Here is a 19,473-nt window from a genome sequence, read left to right on the forward strand (position 1 = left end):
TTATCTTGTTTATTACATGTTATATCGTTACTGAATTTAAAGCATTCAAAGCATACCAAAAACTGTGGGTATAAAAAAGTTGCTCTAATTCTGATATTTTCAATATTTCAGATAAAAGATGGGCGCTGGCACCAGACCCATTTTGTGTTCCACTCCCTAGACCCCACACTCCTCCCTGTGGTTGACATTTACAACCTGCCAAAAGCTAGTCCCGGCTCTCATTACCACCTGGAAGTGAGCCCTGTTTGCTTCCTGTGAGACTGTGTCTTCAGAGCAAAGACGGATGGAACAAGATACATTCGCATAGGTGGAGAATGGCGCAATCTCCCAACCAACCAAACCATGTCCAAACCGTGGCCAAACACTGTCCAAGCAAGAAGATGCCACCAACCCCCAAACAGATCCTGCTTCGCTCTGCCAAACTCCCTGGACTGCAAACACAGAGGGAGGAAGCACAGGGACCTCGGGCTGGAGCCGGGGGCAAAGAAGGGCTGAGAAAGAACAGGGCAGTTCTCGCACTACAACCTTCTTCAGGCTCTTCGAAAAGGATCTTCTCATATACGCTTACTTGGAGAAAATAAAGGCGCTATGCCACAAAATCTCTCCAGAACATTTCTAAGTGAAGGGAGACAAAGGCCAAGTTAATCAGTGGACATTATAGTAACTTATTTTTGTATACAGTCTGTATACTGAGCGTACTTTTGGGGGAGAAATACCAGAAATTTATTTCTGCTAGAAGAAAAGAATTAAAGTAATCCGGATTAGTTCAATGTACATATTTATATATATATGCTTATAATTAACTTTTATACCTGTATATCTTATGTAAATTAATAATAATAGTAATAATAATAATAATAATAATATTCTTTAAGTGCAATAGAAAACGAGAAGATAATTTGGTGTTTTAAATCTATATGGAAGGATTTGTCAGGGGTGCCTTTTTTTTTTTTGCCTTTGGTGCTCATCTTCTCGTGATCCGGCATAGGTGAATCAATCCAGAGGGAGAGTTGTTTGCTTAAATTGAGCAGAAGTCACATTTATATTTGTTTTACTCCATTGGGAGATTTCCCTGATGTGGGAAACAGCCAGTGGCACACAGTTAGCCCTCAGTAAATTACATCCAAAGCCACAAGCCAATACCTATCCACAGGGGGTATATTAAATACTTACCAGACCAGATGCCACTGATGATTAGGGAGAATTTAGATGGAGATTAGGGGTCAGGTTTAGGGAGACTATGGAGCTCAGGTTCTCAGTAGTGTTTCTCTAACTGTGGAGTGTCCTTGCTTCTTTATTTATCATTTACAGTAAAAGGTAGGTGTTCTTTTTAAATCAGCATCAGTCATAAACCTCTCCTACCCCACCTATACAGCAATCTTTAGAGGGGAACTGAGCCACATGAGAGAGTAGTGTGAATACAGGAATCCAAATCAACCTCCATTTCTAAGCCTGTCGTCGCTCTACTGCCTGGTGCTAGGTAAACTGTTTAAGGTGCTAGCCATAGTGCTGTATTTACACCACTGTGCAAAAATATCCCAATGTTTATAGTGTTTGCATGCTTAAACAAATCAAAAAATATTGCCATAGCTGTATAATGCACTATAATAGCGATATCCCATCTAGCACTACAGAATTCCCATAAAGTCAGTCATCTGTCATTTATGTAAATGTGTTCAGTGCTGCAATTGTAGGTGTATTAGAGAGCTTATTACTGAAAAAAACCCAAAAACATTTCTGCTTTTGCATGCCCGCATAAATCTCAGCATTTGAAGTATTTTTTAAGGCTAAAATTGTTTTCTCTGTACAAAGCCCCTTCTCTCCCACAGCTGTATGTATTAAGTGTAGAGACACACTAGTGGAGATAGTTTTTACTAAATGATAATAATATTAATTAAAAAAAACATTTCTTTGATGTAGCTGGACACAAATGTGTATAATTGTGTAAACCTCGCTGTATACAATGGATCCCCTCTTGCTAATTTAATGTTATTTAATGTTGTTAATGTGGTTGCTGACTGAAGCAAGTTTCTGTTGGTTGAAGCAATACTACTCTTTCTGACAACTTTCGAAAAATCAGTTATCCCAACTGGTCTTGGAGTTTATAGATTTGTTTTATGTGTAAATTTGGGACTCCAGAGAACAAATTTATTGCAATGTTAATTCTTTTATTTTTGTAACTTTTTTTTTCCGTTATGTTCCTCTATGATAATCAAATATGTACTGTACCAGGATTGTGCTATTCTATCACTTGTGTTTTTAAAGAAATTATGCAAATATGTGAATTTTATTTTCCTTTTCCTTTTGTAAATCTGTTGTAGACATTTCAAGAAGCTAAGAATACCTCACAATTTTACGCAGGACTTGGACAAACGTTTTTTTCTTGCCTTTATAATTCAAATCTGTTTCGGAAATATCAGCCAAATGCAGCGAGTAAGTCCTCCAACTCTGAACAAGACGGTTTCTGTTGCCTTCATCGTTTCTCTGTCTACTCTTTAGTGATTGTTCGGTGTCCATTTGTTAAATAAATACTTTTAATTTGTGTCTGGATTTTTACTTTAACCATTGGCCATAAGCTGTGATGCAAAACATATTTTACTTATTTACCAACCTAATAAAGTTGCAAAAATGTGTGGCTTTGACATACAGTAAACAATATCGACACTCTATATCATCAATCTATATGTGCTGAACTATAAGGACACAAAGGCTTTTCGGGCCACTGGTTGCACAACTTAGCTATAATTAAACACATAGAGCGTTTCGACATTGCAATATGACTCCAGACGGGTGTAACTTTTTCCACAAGGTGACACCGTGGTGAGTTGATTCATCGCTCACACCTGAGTAGAGGCCTTCAGGATCCTAAGTATTGGAACATGGACACCATTTTTGTCATTTTACCTCTGGACATGGTCTTGTGGCTTCTCTGGACAAATTAAAAAATAACAAACTGATAAATTTTTTTAAAGACTCAAAATTTTCCGAACAGAAAGTAACATAAATCCAAATGTAGGGATTGTTTTTAACCATGATAATCATGGTTTTTTAATCATATTTAATACATCATTTTTTAAATACCTCTACATCATCAGTGTGTATGTGTTTTGTTTTTAAGAAACCTAAATGAACTGCACAATTATTGATGGCTCAGGGTTTACAGCTTTAATACTTTGATGCAATTAATTTGTAGTCAGTGACCATTTGAAGTCTGGACCTCACTGAGGGCATCACCTCCGTTCCTTGAGGTTTGAGGGAATTTTTCTCTGCACAGGCCCAACCACAGCATTTCTGCCAGGTTGAGCTCTTTGACTGAAACATTGCACCACCTTGATTCTTTTCTTCTTCAGCCAATCTGTTGTAGATTTGCAGCTGTGGTTTGGACCATTGTCCTTTTACATGACCTAGTTCCAGACAAGCTTTAGCGGTCAGACAGATGGCCTCACATTTGACTCCAGAATACTTTGCTATACAGAGGAGTTTGTGGTGCACTTAGTGACTCCAAGGTGCCCTGGACCCATGGTAGTCCAAATCATCACCCGTCCACCACCATGCTTTACAGTTGATATAAAGTGTTTGTGCTGATATGCTGTGTTTGGTTTTTACCAAACATGGTGTTATGCATTATGGCCAAACATGTCCACTTTGTTGTCATCTTTGAAAAAGACATTGTTCCAGTCATTTTGTGGTTTGCACAGTTCAGATGCAACCATGCAAACCTCAGCAATGCTGCCGTGTTCGTTCAAACAATCACTACAATCTTCTTCTCACTGCACCGCCTGCTAACTAAAACCTCTAGAGTTTGAGATGTAGTTGTTCAGGTTTTTTGCGGTTTCTCTGAAGATTGTATGGTCTAACTTTGGGGTAAATTTGCTGAACTTCCACTCCTGGTAAGACTGACATGTCCTGAATATTTTCCATAATTGTTCTGACTGTAAAATGATTTGGAAATAACCTTATAACCCTTCACAAACTGATGGGCAGCAATAATCGCTTCTCTTGTCATAGATGATATTTTTTCTCCACGGCATTATGTGAACACACACCTGAATGCTCCTCATGAGCAAAATGCTAAAATGTTTGTTTTTATAGAGGTGCTCACGCCTTTGATGATCAGTTAATCAAATGCATTTGATTAGCAGCACCAGGCTGCTACTTACCCTCCTAATTCAATGGAAAAAGTGAAGGTGTATTGAATCTCACACCACTTCTGTATTTTGGCTTAGTTTTTCTTAAATAAATAATTGGCAAATGGACTGGTATCTATATACCAGCCTTTATTCAATTTGAGCATTCACTGTGCTTCCTACTAAAAGTCTCATTCACCCAATAACACACACATTCATACAGTGTTTTTTTTATCTATATCTATTCACTGTTTATCTAACATTCACACACTCACACTTTGATGGATGCAGTACTTTGCCCAAGGATGCTTCAGCATATGGACAGGAGGAGCCAGGGAGAGATCGGTAGATGACACCCTCAATCACCTGAGCCACAGCCGCCCTCATTTTAGATAATGACATGATAATACCCATAAATATGTTCATGTGAGATTGTAATTACTCAATTTTAAGACCGGCTGATGATCAGATGATTTTTCTATGTCCACATATTTGAAACCTTAGAAGTTAAAGGGATTAGTTTATTTTGGCCTCCAAATCTAGAGCAAGTAGTTCTCTGATGGTGGAAAAACGTTCTTCACTAATGCGCTTTGATAGAAAAAGAAAATAATCTAGTGATTTCTAGTCCATTTTGTGTTTGTATGAATTCACCTCAAAATGTGAATGAATAACATAATCCAAAACAAATGACACGCAAAGAACTGAAAGCCTTTAGAGATTGAGCTATAATGATAATAATAATAATAATAATAATAATAATGAATACAGCCTGAAGTTTTGAATTACACCACATGCTGTCGCTATTGTTCTCTGATTTATTTCATGTGCAGCAGATCCTTACACAAGGGAGGGCATAGATGTTTTTCAGAACTTGCATGGACGATAAAATACAGAGACTGAAGCCATTACTGTAAGGTCGTTTAACTAAATGTTGTAATTAGCCCACTTAGTGGAGCAAATGTTAATTATGCTGCGGCATCAAGCAACACACCCGGCGTCCCACTCACCACACACACATATAAATCATCCTAAAGGATGTTTTTACCATCCTAGTAAATATGCGGAAAAACACACAAATCTGTCATCTGGTTCATTTCCTTTTGGAGTTTAGTAAAATTAGTTTAGTCTTAATGCGCTCTCGGGAAGAGAAAGCGCCAACATTGATCCAAACTTACAGTTTTAGATCAATGCTGGCGCTTTCTCTTTTGGATCAATCTTGGTAATGATCCAAAAGTGGAAGTTTTGGATCAATACTAAGTCAACAGGATACGGATTATTGGGTAATATAATTAAAAAGTCGTCTTTTCCAATAATGGAGTTGTCGAGCACAGAAATATACCTTTGGCTGAATGACAGTTGGAAAAAAAAAACATCCAAGCTGACAGCGTGTGTATTTTTGAGCCTTTATGAACCTTCCCACGGTGTTTGCTTTGGCCAATCGCTTTGTCTCTATATCCACCCAGCTCCGTGCTGCCTTTCGACCTGCTCGAAAAAATATCCCCACTTTGAGGTCATTAGCAATAATTATCTTGAACCTAACTGTATTTTGAACTAATGTTAACATGAAGCTTAAAATAAGAAGAAAACACAGTCTGGCTTGTTGTAACTTTACATCATAATACTAATCATTTCGGTGTATCACAGGCTAGGTTTCGTTACAAATATTTCCTGCAGCGCCTAAAGGCAGCACCAGTTTCCAACGTGCACAATGGTGACGTTTACCATATCATGATGGCGGTAGCCTGGACTATTTTGAATTCCGTCCCGCTTTTTGAACTTTACACTGCGTCCAGTCGGTAAAATGATATATTGCTTTGGCGAGAACAAACAATAAGTGAACCACAATTATGGATTCCGTCGTGGGGGACGATGTGACGCTCCCCGTTGACATCAACGGAAGGTAAAACAGTCAACAAAAGCTAGCGGGCTAACGCTAGCGTGTATGAGCGTTACTGTATGTTTTAGCTCTTCTGAAAACAATATTTAACATAGTTACCGCTGCTTGGGCCTGCCTATGAGACCAAAGCTCTCGAGTTGTATTGTTTTAGACACACAACGATACTAAATGAAGTTCTTTAACAGTCGTCTGCGAAAATGTCTTTGCTTAGCTTTTATTACTGTAGGTTTAACAAGAAACGTCTGTTTTATAATTTGGGTGTAGCAATATTAGGTCATCTTCTATTTAGGGGATCATACGTACATGTAAAATTATGCTTCCATGTTGTAGTAGCCATCTGTAATATAGATTTGATTATGAAAATGTGCTGGGGAAATAACGGAAACAAAACAAAAGCTACTAAATATATAATTGCCATAGATAATTGCTATATACACAGTTTTTCCCACTTTAAGTTGCTTGTCTGTCTGCAGCAGGTCATATTGACATACACACTATTTGGAAAAATATTACTCATATAAACAGTTAACATCGAAGTCCAGTAAATGCGTACCTAACGGTAGTAACGTTTCGTTTAGCTGGGAAGAAAATGCCAATGAAGGAAGGGGGAGGGGGGGGGGGGGGGGTGAATTGATAGGCTGTGAACACTGGTCCAGAAAGGATGCTCTGTACTGACCACTGCTTGTGGCACGGTTACGAATCAGCTCTGTCGATGTTGCTGTGATGTTGCCGCGAGTGGCAGCACGACGTGTTGAGCTGTCATGCAGAGAGTGAAAGAAAGCGGAAATTATGAGAAGCACTGTCAGACCGCATCAGCGGCGTCTCTGCCACTATTGTCACAAAATGAGGAGTTAACATTTTTATATTTATTTCCTTTCCTTTTTTCCCGCGTGCTCTCCGTTACGTGGAGAAAGAGCGTGATTGTGGTAGGTGAAGCGTTCATCATTAGCTTTGCTGCACTGTGCTCTTCCTGGGTAGTGCTGAACAATGTAGCTAGTTTACAGCTTCTTTTTCATTCTTACATTTCATTCTTAGTTTTCGCATCTCTGCCTTAATGCGTTTAGTGTCCCCTTGTTAGTTTCCCTTTTAAGGACCAGGCACAGCTTGTGTTTGGTGGAAAAGCTTTCATCCAGGTGGTAAGCATACCTCAGTAATTCAAGATGTCAGCTGATATGTGTGGTGTGCATTGTTGGGTAATTCTGAAACCCGACTCACTTTAGTCTTTTAGTTTCGAAATTGTGACCTTGCTCGACTTAATGTTGTGGGGTTTTTTTTATAATTACTGTGCGTGAGCTTAGCCGCGTTCATGATTTCCAGTAGCAGCTGAACAAAGTGAGAAAAAGAGGAAGTCACTGTTTACATGCTGTTACATTGTTTCCACTGGGTGCTGGAGGGGTTACTACAACTGAACCGTTGTCAAAACTCTGTCAAAAACACTCAAAGGGGTCAGTGTTAATGTCTTGGCTTCTTTATGGGAAGGTTTAATGTGAGATGCTGTTTTTGGAAGTTGTTTTACGTGTTTATGGCTCTTGCTTTACGCTGTTGCTGTAGAGTGCTTCCTCTGCATTTACACAGGAAGGGGTTTTTCTTGGCATGTGAAACCTCAGTGATGCAATACTTGTCAGCAGAGTTTTACCGACCTTCAGTGTGTTTGTGGAGGGATACTGTGTTCCTTTTATCCATGCACATGCACATGAACAAGCAGTATTTGACCGATTTGTTTTCTGGTTGCTGAATTGCATCAGCTGTGATTTGCTATTCTAAATTATAATAATAATAACTATTTTCAGTTGACATCGGATCTTCGTTAAATCACTGTAATGTACCCGTTCCTCAAAACAAAGATGGGAAAGAGCAGTGTCATTGTGTTTGAGTCTGAAACTTTAGAAGCAATAAACAGCCTATTTATAGCAGGGACATTCAGTCTCCACAGAGTCGCAGAAAGCCTGGAAAAGGACTGAACCTGGACAAAATATTTTAATATATTTGTCTGATTAGAATTGTAAATCGACTCAGGGGAATTCAACGAAGAAGCAGTAGCACTGTGGTTTTTCTAATGCAGAGAGGTTTTGGAGGAAGTTATTCACTGCTGAACTTCATGCTATTCCATGCAACGGTCAGGGTGGAGGAACATGAACCTGGGCCCAGATAGCTCATGTTCCTGTTTATGCACATGATAGTTATTGGTATGCCCGGTTGTGGTGTAGCGGTGCATTCCTGGTTCCAGATGTGTGTGTTGCTGGTGTTTGGTGTATTATACTGTGTCAGTGAGTGACGCCACCGTCCCATCACTGTCTGACGCTTAGCTGATCAGAGCCACAGTGCTCTGCTTGTGCACAAATGAAAGCCATCTCCATCCATTGGTTTCTCTGTCTTCCAGGCTGCCACTGGCACATGGTCTCTCTCTCTCTCTCTTTCTCTCTCTCTCACACACACACACACACACACACACACACACACACACACACACACACACACACACACACACACACACACACACAGAAAGGCAGCTCTACCATAGTGGATGTAAATAAGGCAGAGAGTCATTCTTAAGCTATTTATGGAGCATCCTTGGGGCTCAGTGGAACTGGCCAGCGTGAGTAATGTGTGAACATCATGAATTTGTGTTTTTCTGAAACACATGAATCGGTGTCTGCTGTGTTTGAGAGCTTTAGTTCTTTTTATTTTTTTTAAATTTGCGTTTTTTTTTGTTAAATATGTTGGGAGTGTGACAGTGATATTTAGTCAGATATTCATAGTGACTCGGCTGCATGAATAACAAATGATTGTGTCCCCAGCTGCCGGCTGCCTGATTCCATAGGTGCTGAAGAATTTTCTGCAGACAGCATGTCAGGTACAGTAAGATTCTCTTTTGTTCTCCTCCCTGTTCATTTTTCATGCTCAGGTGTGTTCGTCTCATGTGTATTAATTAATGCCATTGCTGAATCATTGCTGTCACCCACCCCATGGCTTTTGTTTTCAGAGCTGCGATGAGGGAATAGCTGGATGATGATAATAAGCTAATCCCATTTATACTTTCTTCTTGATGTATGCCAAAAATATACACAGAGTTAGATTTATACACACAAGCCAATAAATGGTTAATTTATAGATATAGGGCTGCTCGATTATGGCAAAAATGATAATCACGATTATTTTCACTGAAATTGAGATCACGATTATTTGACGATATTTATTTAACCCTTTAAGACCTACTATAGAACCAAGTCCACCAGAGCTTATATTATTTTTTTTACATGCTGTAGTGCCATTTGTGGGAGCATTTCAAGTTGCTATACATCAATACAACTGTTATAGCCCATATTTTAATAATATGTATGCATTAAGCCCATAGTAATTACATAAATTGCAAAAAAGTGCAATAAACTACAAAAAAAATTGAAAATCGCTTTTGTTTTGTTTACATATATTTCTACTTGGAGAAATTTAAGAGTCTTATCCCTCAAAACTTTAAATACAATAAAGTTGCAAAAAATAGTTTACAACAACAGGAAATTTATTTTGAGTGTCTTCATAGTTTTATTTTGGAGATACAGCAATTTTTATATACTGCAGGAAAAACAAAAAACAATCCTATGATGCAAATTTGCAAAGAAAACAGCATGTGCATCATTTCACTGTGGGAAGTGTTACGAACAGCTGATAGGAACGGCAAAGCGTGTTTCTGGAATATTATGTTTTTGTTCCTGCAAGCGCTTTTTATGCAATTTTTGCAAAGCTATATGTGGAACGAAACCGTGACCGAGGACAAGCTGATGGCATCAGATGTAAGTACAACTCCTCCGGTTTCATATGCAAAACAAATTATTGCGCTAGCTTACACGGTTCAGGTTCTACAGGGATTTAAAAATAGTTACGCAAAACGGAGCTTACTGCTCTGACCGGCTTTAAAGGGTTAACAATGACTTTAAAAAAATAATATAAAATAGTGTGCAACACCACTGAAGTTTTTTTTTTTTTAAACTGTCTTTTCAACCAACGGCAGTCACTCTCCAAATAACTTCTGCTTAGCTTTCCGAGCTTCCCTCGGGTCCTCTTAATCAGCGGTCTCCAACCTTTTTTGCGCCACGGACCGGTTTATGCCCGACAATATTTTCACGGACCGGCCTTTAAGGTGTCGCGGATAAATTAGGGAGGGGCTAATAATCGGCTCAGTCATTTTTAATGATCGTTGAAAGCCCAGATCGTAATCGTGATTAAAATTCGATTAATTGAGCAGCCCTAATAGGTCAGCATCTGACCTATATTCCGACTGTTTTGCAGTGCTCAGACAGACACAAACAATAACACTGTTTTGACGACTGGATAAAACGACTGTTCTTGTTAGCAAATGTTTTAATATCTGAAATAAAGTGAAATACATTTTTTCAGCAGCACCTGCAGATGTTTAAACATCACAACAGTTTTATAGATGAATCCATAGGTTTGGCTAGGCTTCCATATTCAAAACAAACCGCATTCCTAAAATGATAAGGCGCCGTTACCTTTTATTCACTTAAATACTTGAAAACAAATAACAGAAATAACTCTGGCATGCACGATATGTAAATAGCAGATATTGCAAATGTTTTTTGCAGCTAGTAAATGATTTTTTTCCCCCAGACTTTTTGTGCACATAACTTCATGGAGTGATGTATTCATGTTCAGGTTAGGTGATTGTGCAGTCAAACAAATAAGCTTAAGCTTGTGCTATATTTATGGCAAACTTTCAGTTATATAATGGCTTCTGTGATGTTTTTTTTAGTTTGAATTGACTGATTGGATGATGTTTGCGTCCAGATTTTGCTAATACTTAGTGCACAGGACAGGTGTTGAACTCCAGGCCTTGAGGGCCGGTGTCCTACAGGTTTTAGATGTGTCCTTGATCCAACATAGCTGATTCAAATGGCTGAATTACCTCCTCAACATGTCTTGAAGTTCTCTAGAAGCCTGGTAGTGAGCTAATCATTTCATTCAGGTGTGTTGACCCAGGGTGTTATCTAAAACCTGCAGGACTCCGGCCCTCGAGGCTTGGAGTTTGACACTACTGACTTAGTGGATTCCTTTCTTCTCTCTGTCTGTGCAATCTTTCTGGTATCACAAGTGCTCTTTTTATGTAACTATACTTTTAGTCATTATGCAGTCTTGGAACTCAACTGTTTCCTAACTTGGCCTTTGGGGACCGTGGCCAGTGTTTTGGGGCTTCCGCTGTAGCCAAATATTTGCATAACAGATATCGAGTTGAAGCCTTCCTGTTCCTTGTCCCGATCATTGTTTACCAATGTAGAGAAACTGTAAATAATCTAATCAGAAAGCTAAATGACTGTGAGACAGTAGCTGATAGTTTAGAGATAGCATTACATCCAGAATCGTACAGATTCGTCTGTTTTCTTTTTTTCCTAAGCTTTAATAATTCTTTCTTGTTTGCTGTTGGTGCATCAACACCAGTAAAGTGTGAACAGGTCAACTAAAGCTAAACCACTGCACATTAAATATGCACTAATATAGGCTGAGCATTAATATCAGCCTTGTTGACTATACGAATGAAATGACTTTTGCCTTTGGCAGCAGCCAGTGTTTATCTGAAGGTCACATCAATTTTGTGCTGGCTCTGTGTTCAGAAATAGTCTACAAAAGAGCTGAAAGGCACAAAAGAATTTACCACTGAGTATATCCCTGTTACATGCATTTTGCAGCGAAACTGAAGGTTTCCTTGTCCTTTCTGCCCAGAATTTTTTATCCTGTCAGAAAGCTTTTCTCCTCCTGAGCTTTTATTGACTCCCACAGTTTCCCTTAACTGCCATTTCTTAATGACAATTCAGACAGAGGAAATTGCATGTTGAACGCACTTTGATATCTTTTTTTAGCCTTCCGCTGCTCTGCAGACATCAATTAACTTCGTTTCACATCTCCATTCAGTTTTAGAGGAGTCCATAGTTATTGAGTGTTTATCAAGTCTTGGAGCTGTCCACAGCTTTCCTAATAACAAATCTTTATTAGGAAATGAATGGACGCTCTTATGAGTGGATGGACACCCACAATGTCATAAGTAGTATTTTATTTGGAGAAAAAAAACCCTAATGAAGTAAACGGTGCATTAATGTTTTAAGAAAGCTAATTTAGTGTTTGTTTGCTGCAGTAGTTTAAAGTAATTAAGCAGTAATTATATCTTAGTGAAAAATCCAGTAAAATAAAGCTCGTCCTGAAGTATATTTTTGAATGAACTCCTGAAAATGTCAGAAGAATCAGGTTGGAACTAAACCAGACTGTGCATGTGTGAAAACAGCTAATGGTTTTACCATAATAATAAACCCCACTATAGAGCTTCAGAGCTATGTTTTCATTGAATACACTAGGCAACAAAAATCAACATAATTTCTCTAAACTTTTGAAATAATGTGAACATAAACAAGTAAGTAGTACTTTAAGAGTGATGTGTGACGGAGGCTGTCTTGTGAAGCAGCAGCAAATGATGAATCAGGAGTTTGTGTTGTGAAATTTGTTGTTGACTAGTGTTACATGATCAGCTGTAAGCTGTTTCAACTGGTCTAAACAGGGCAACTCTCAGGGAGCTCGTCCATCTCTGATGCCTGTGCAGTGAAAACTCCTTTCTGTGTCTCTTATCTCTCCAACATAAACAGAGTGAGGATATATGTGAAAGCAGCAAGTATGACTTATTCTTGAAAGCAGGAGAGATTCTTTGAGCTATGCAGCCTATATTTGCAGTTGTGACTCGTTTTAGTAAAACTGCTTTCTTGATGTTTTTACAGCTCCATCCTTCCCTGAAAAAATGTCCCCTGTTAAAGCTCTCACCATGAAGGACTATGAGAATGTAAGTGATTTCTGTCAACTTTCTGTTCTGTATGTTGCATATAGGTGGTGATACTGTCTTCTTGCAGTAAGTTGTATATTTACAGCTTTTTAACGAGTAGCTTCAGAGAATAAGCTGTCTGGATGAGGCAGTCAACTCTCCCTCCTGTACAACAAACAGGATAAAAACCTGATTCTCCATTCAGCCGAAAACCAAACCACATTGACCATTTAAGGAAATTTAGTGATGCAGTTTTTGTGCAAGAGGAGGAGAAGGAGGATTGAGGTGGGCTGAAGTCAATATTTCAGCATTTGATTGGAATGCTTGCTTGAAAATTTCGGGCCCGTGCTGTCTGGCCTGCATGATTAGAGGTTTTTACAAAGGGGTTCAGAGTTCTGACTCCTCCCTTTGACTGTCCACCCAACCCCCACTACCAGATGTATGCTGTTCTGAGCCTAGAGCACAATGATGCACAGTCTACTTCACACACATAAGCATTTTAAAAATAACTATACACACACGGCCCCTTTCTGCAGTGTAAACATGTCGGGTAGCTTTTTTTTGATAAATGAAGTGCTCATATTTCTTCTTTGAGCCCAATTCTTTCTCTCAACTTGTTTTCTTTGCATTTAAAATAAATCAAGGAAATGCAAATTAAATTGCAGCTCGATGAAAGTTAGAAATGCATCAGTTGTTCAACTGCCTGATTGCATATTTATGGTTTGTTTTTTTTACATTGATCCCCAGCAAATCACAGCTCTGAAGAAAGAGAACTTTAACCTGAAGCTGCGCATTTACTTCATGGAGGAGCGCATGCAGCAGAAATGTGACGACTCCACTGAGGACATATTCAGAACGGTGTTGTATTTATTTTAGTGTTACAAAACGTGCATTACTCTGAATGTCTTACATTTGTCTGACACCACTCCCTGCAAAGCTTCATGTGACTCAGTGTTTCCCCTCAATTTTGAAATGAGATCACAACATGAGCAACAGCAGCTGGATTTTATTCAGCCAGCATCTTGCATTCATGACCTTGGAACAGCTGTCTTGTCTTTTTTCAACTATTGTTATGGTGGCAGCTTTGTTTAAGTGAGCACATTTAACCCAAAGTGTCATTTAAAAAATGTCATCTTTAAGAGGAAGCTTCCCCAGCCTTGTTTTTGTGCTTTGGTGTTTGAGATGACTCCAGATGGGAGGTTTTTACTGAAATTTTGTCTGTTTATAGAATATTGAGCTGAAGGTGGAGTTGGAGTCGATGAAGAGAGAGCTCGCAGAGAAACAAGAGTTACTCGTGTCTGCATCGTATGTGTCATTCTCTTAATTCGGTTTTTTGCTAGTCACACATGATGCCATTTAGACCAGTGTTAATTTTGACAGTATGATTTTTTTTGATTGACGTTTAGTCTTTTCACTAAAACATCACTTAGTTTTAGTTATAATTTAGATCATTGCTGATTGGATTACTTCCCAACTCATCCCGCATTTTGACACAACTTAATTAGTTCTGATTGGATCTCGTTTCTTTTTGATAATTTATCTGGTTTTTATTTGTTGACAAAAGTGTTAGTACTTTTGTTCGCGAAATAGTTGTCGCTCTGTTTTTGTCTGAAGAAAAAAAACAAAACCTTATCGGTCAACAAAATTAACACTGGTTCAGACATACATAAATGGCAGCACAAAGTAATGCGAGTCAGTATTTAAGAAATATGTAGGCTGATAAACTTATTCTTGTACGTGACTGCTCATCAGTAAAGCGCTGGAGAGTCTGGCTGGCCGAGAATCGGGAGAACCCCAGCGTGTGAAAGAGCAAGCTCAGAGGGAGATGGATGCACTCAGAGATGCATTTAGCAAGAGGATAGCTGACCTAGAACAGGTGAGTGACATTATAGCGCTAATTTTCAAATCCTGATATTGCAGTTCACTGTGTATATTTTGTTTGGTTCAGTGCTCATATTAGCCAAATTGTGTCTGCTGTTAGTTTCACTTGTTTTGGTGATAATTGTGTTGCCTTTTGTGTTTTTTGGCATTTTTACATCATGGCAGTGTTTACGAACAGCAGAGGAAGAGGTTGAAAAGATGGCCGCCATCGCTGAGCAGGAGAAACTTAAGAATATAAACATGGAGAAGCAGCTCCAAGCCTTGGGTCCACCCAGCACTTTAACCACTGGTCCAGTCCTCAGCCCCGTCAAAGATCTGCAGCAGGCTCTGCAGGAGAAAGACAAGTAGGGACAAATTAAAACAAACCAAAAAAAAAGCAGACTATGTGTATATACTGAAAAATATATTTTTGGAGAAAAACCTTAGCATTTTCAACATTTTCTACTCATCCCAGTATCATTGAACAGCTGAAGATCACTTTAAAGAACCAGGATGCTGTGATCCATCAGAGAAACAGCAGAGACAGGCAGACAGATGCTCCATCGGCCGACACTGTTAAACAGCTATCTGCTCTTATAGCTGATAAAGATCAAGAGCTTAAGGTGAGAAGCTTACATGTTCATAAAGATGTGAAATTTAAGAGGTTTTTCTCAGTGATGCCTCAGAGATCAGTTGCTTACTGGTTTTGTGCATATATTTAGTTTTTGTCATTTACAGCAATAATAGGCTACTTAAATACTTTTGAATATGTTTACTTAGTTTCTACACTTCTTCCAATATGAAGCAATATTTAAGTGAACTCTCACTGTTTACAGGCACTGAGGGACGAGCTTGATAGAGAGAGAGATAAAACTCAGCCGGACCATCAGGTTGGTTTTATTTTGATACAGAACAAACTACCTTAAACTACTCTGCAATGGCACAGACTGCAGTTGGCTACTTAGAATCTCTTTCCTGTTTTTTGTCTGATTCTTAAACTTTTTTAGAGCTTTCATTCTTCCTTTGCTTCCTGGTGTAATGGTTAACACATTTGCCTTACACACCAAAAGTCCCCACTCATAGCTCAGGGTGGTCACAAGATGTTGTATTACTAACGCTGGTTCCAAGTCTGAATAAACAGGAGGGTTGCATGAGGAAGGGTATCTGCCCTAAAAATCTATGCCAGATCAAAACATGCAGATCCAGCTGCTGTGGTAACCCCTTGGGAAATAAGAGAGCAGCCAAAAGTACCTTTTTTTGCTGTATGTGTTCCTGCCTTGTTATTTTGCTTTGTTGTAATAGGTAAGCCACACACAGAAAGCTTTTTTTGTTTAACAATCATTTCATGTGTCAGATCATTTAAGCTCACAGAAACTTTTCTCTGCATCTGTTGCTGGTTTGATAGTTGAAATGTGTAAAATGTGTGTCTAGGATTCTTTTTTTTTTTCCATATTTCTTTTTTTCAAATGAATTCCCTGTTCTAGTGTGAAGGTGTTATTACTTTTGTTGTAGTATTTCTGACAATTTCACAAAAAAACTTAAGCTTCATTTAAAAAGCTGAAAGTTTGCATCTAGTAAAGTGTAAAAAAATGCATCTGTGAAGTGGCTGGTTGTAAAGCCTTTGACTAATGATGCTACTAGTACTAAGTTGACACTTGCTTTTTTTAACATTGAAATGTCAAACAAAAATAATTAATTATGGTGGTAAAGTGATGTATTTTAGTGTTGCACAGATGTTAAATATCAAATGCATATTTTATCCACTTAGAAGCAATGACTGCGTAGAGAGAATGTGTCTCATTTAATCACAGTGTTGTGCAGGCTGCTGTGTTGCTGACGTGTAAAATAGAAAGCTGTTAGCTGGGCAGTGCCCATGGTTCCTCTTTAGGCGTTGGCGTAAGACTCGGGCCATAGGGTTAAGGCTGGATTAGTTTGCTGTCTGAAGACGCTTCCTCCGGGGATTGTTATTGGCTTTCTTTCTTTAGTAAGTGGAAAAATGGTGTAGGCAAGAGGTGTTCATGAGCTGTGGCTAAACAGTTGAATGTGCTCCATTCATTGTAAAGGATTTTGCAACACTGGGGAAAAACCTGTTTATCAGGGATGCTTGACAGACTTGATGCTTGACTTTTTGTAAGTTAAAGATGTAATGGAATATTGCAAAGTAACGGTCACCAGAAAGTACTCTGTAATCTTAAATCTTCCATGTACTGCCAGGAAGGATCAGCTCTATCAGAGTGATTGGCTGATGCCATCACTACCTGCTTGGTGCCAGCTTTTGTGTCTGATGCCTTTTTTAAGGTATTTGGGAGAGTGTTTTCTAGAGATGGTCTGGCATGGGCCCTAACACAGATCACTGCAGCAGTCCTAGAGGATTTGTTGATTTGATTGCATGCATGAGGGAGAGTGGAATAGAGGCGGGAGCGGGGATTATTGAGGCTTAGGGCTTACAGTGCTTTGCTCTCAGTCTTTCTCCTCTGTGCTACGCTTGCTGGTGTATTGAGAGAACATGATAGATGGCTCTGTCTGGCGAGCTGATGGCCATTAAGTCACTAGACAGTTGGTGTGTCACTGACAGATTTCTTGGACTCAGTTTAAGTGGGCGAGTGTGGAAGATCTAAGGTGCCATGAGGGATCCATGTCGCATATGTGGTGTCCGTTTGGTGGGAAGCCAGTGTCGCTGGATTTTCAGCTCATCGGGAAAGAGGAAGCTACAAGTCATCCTGTCCCATGTGCTGGGGAGAGAGGTGACTCGTGACGGGCATGGAGAGTTCCTCTGTGGAAAATGTGTGTTCCGGTTGGAGAAGGTTGTGCAGTTTGATATAAACATCGGCAAACTGCAGGAGGAACATGGCAATCAGATCCAAAAGCTGCAAGCAGAGAAGGAACACCTTATCCAGTGCATCGTGCACATCTACAACAAAAACAACCCAGAGCGCAGTGAGAGGGAAAATGCAAGCTCCAAGGCTTTGCTCAGTTCTTCTGGGGTCCGCAGTCCTGATGATGAAGCTGCATGTCAGGTGGCTCATGAAGGACTGCAGTTCCGGGAAAGTTGTTATGTGGAGAATCGCATGAGAAGGTGTGTGAGTCTGGATAGGATTGTCAGTAAAGGGGCATTCTCCGGACGTTTGAGCTTAAGGAGCAGTAGGCTGGGATCAGGGGCGGGGCTGGACAGCACTATGAGAAGTTTTGGGCTCCGGGGCACACGCCACCATTCTCAAAGTATGTACCTTGACCTGATTCAGCGTAAGGGAACCTTGGCTAGACCTGGATTCAGCCGCCGCTCCACATCACTGCAGTCACTGAATCGAGAGCTTTCCTCAGACACCCCGACAGATCCTCCGCTCAAACGAAAACTGAGAGAGGCCAGGGTGTTTTTTGCAAGGTATGGGGCCACTGATGACTCGGGAGGAAAGGCTCAGGCCAGAGCACTGCTCCAAAGATCCTCAAGTCAACCTTCGGTGATCTCTGACCTGATTCAGGTCCTGCGCTGCATCTCAAAGCAGCAGGTGTCTGCCCCAGCAGGATGTCACATCCCTGTCTTGAAGAGGTTAAATGCTGGCTCTGTCAGCACCCAAGCCAAGCGCAAACATAGAGTAGATCTGAAGTCTCTGCATGACCTTTCTGAGGAATTTGATGATGAATACACTCCTGTCAGAGTGAAGGTAGTTCATTTCAGTAATCCCACCATCTATGCAAACCACTGTAGCACTGGTAATGATCTGTCCCAAGTACCTTTGTTGATAAACACACTTCTCTAATTAATTTCTCCTGTTCTGTTGTTTGTGTGTTCTCTTGCTAAGAAGAAGAGTGATGTTAATCAGTTGGAGTCGATCAATAAGCTGCTGACGGACGAGCTGAACCTGGTTAAAAGCACCAGTGAGAGTCTGGCAAAAACCCTGGAAGATTCCCAGAATCAGAACAAGGTAGTTCACATGTTCCTCTATTAAATATCCCTAAATTGTATTAATCTATTACTCTGTATGAAATCACTAACTGCTTCATGTAAACAGACTCTGTCAGTGATGTTAGAGGAGAAGGAGAATGAACTAAACTCTGAGAAGAAAAATGCTCTAAAGCGAGATAAAACCATCCAGGGACTCACTCAGGTCCTCAGAGAAAAGGAAAAAGAGGTAATTTATTATTTACTTTGTTATTGTCATTGTATCTCTTCTCTGTATTATGCAAAGTTTCAGGCCCAACCTGTCTGTCTTTGTATTGCAGATTGCTGAGCTGTGTCATGAGATTGAGGACAGAGATGATGCTTTAGCCAAAGCTAGAGATGCAGCACATAAAGCCCAACTGCAGAAATACCAGGTATGTTATATACACCTTTTATATAGAACCAAACTTTATACAAAGACATTCCTCATAATACTGTTCCCACAATGTGTACCCTGCTCTATATGTGCCTTAAACAGATAGAAGTCAATATTTTTTTTCTCCTTCAGGGAGCAGAGGAACACCAAAACCTATTAATGGAAAAGCAAACAGAGCTGGCCCAATTACAGGGGGAACACCACACCAAGGTGCTTGAAGCCCAAAAACTGCAGCGAGCACTGGATAGGAAGGAGCAAGAGCTGGCTGACTTACAGCAGGCAAAGGATCAGCTTGAGGTGGAGTTGGAGGACCTGCAACAACAGAAAAAGAAAGGAGACAAAGCGCTTAATGTAAGATAGGAGGATGACAGGACTGTATCCACAATAAAACGAGCAGGCATTCTCCTCTTAATCGTTTTGTTGTTGTGTTGATTTTTCATTATCTGTTTAAATATTGACTTT

The 19,473-nt window shown here is 39.7% G+C and overlaps 2 protein-coding genes across 13 annotated transcripts in view; both read left to right on the plus strand.

Annotated features, from left to right (window-relative positions):
• col27a1a (collagen, type XXVII, alpha 1a) overlaps positions 1-2,542 on the plus strand; it is a 65,737-nt gene extending 63,195 nt beyond the window's left edge. The window contains exon 61 of the mRNA XM_086301135.1: positions 112-2,542. Coding sequence (XP_086157261.1) covers positions 112-258 — 147 coding nt within the window. The 3' untranslated portion in view covers positions 259-2,542. The remainder of the gene's footprint in view (positions 1-111) is intronic.
• A 3,076-nt stretch (positions 2,543-5,618) lies between these two features.
• The window catches only part of cdk5rap2 (CDK5 regulatory subunit associated protein 2), a 34,399-nt gene continuing 20,544 nt past the window's right edge, over positions 5,619-19,473 (plus strand). For 3 of the 12 annotated variants that reach the window (XM_086301136.1, XM_086301142.1, XM_086301139.1), the window contains exons 1-5: positions 17,136-18,357; positions 18,496-18,618; positions 18,706-18,825; positions 18,917-19,009; positions 19,144-19,362. In XM_086301136.1, coding sequence (XP_086157262.1) covers positions 17,320-18,357; positions 18,496-18,618; positions 18,706-18,825; positions 18,917-19,009; positions 19,144-19,362 — 1,593 coding nt within the window. In that variant the 5' untranslated portion in view covers positions 17,136-17,319. Of the gene's footprint in view, positions 6,028-6,728; positions 6,951-8,545; positions 8,621-8,822; positions 8,879-12,794; positions 12,857-13,582; positions 13,694-14,063; positions 14,141-14,587; positions 14,712-14,881; positions 15,061-15,170; positions 15,319-15,531; positions 15,586-17,134; positions 18,358-18,495; positions 18,619-18,705; positions 18,826-18,916; positions 19,010-19,143; positions 19,363-19,473 lie in introns of those variants that run through there. The other 9 variants (XM_086301141.1, XM_086301140.1, XM_086301143.1 and 6 more) reach the window with 8 other exon arrangements.

The sequence above is a fragment of the Aulonocara sp. 'chitande type north' Nkhata Bay genome, linkage group LG7 (genome assembly GCF_057382095.1).
Source record: "Aulonocara sp. 'chitande type north' Nkhata Bay isolate Kocher_YH1m ecotype deep benthic linkage group LG7, A_spYH_male_GT1.1, whole genome shotgun sequence".
Classification (NCBI taxonomy): Eukaryota; Metazoa; Chordata; class Actinopteri; order Cichliformes; family Cichlidae; genus Aulonocara; species Aulonocara sp. 'chitande type north' Nkhata Bay.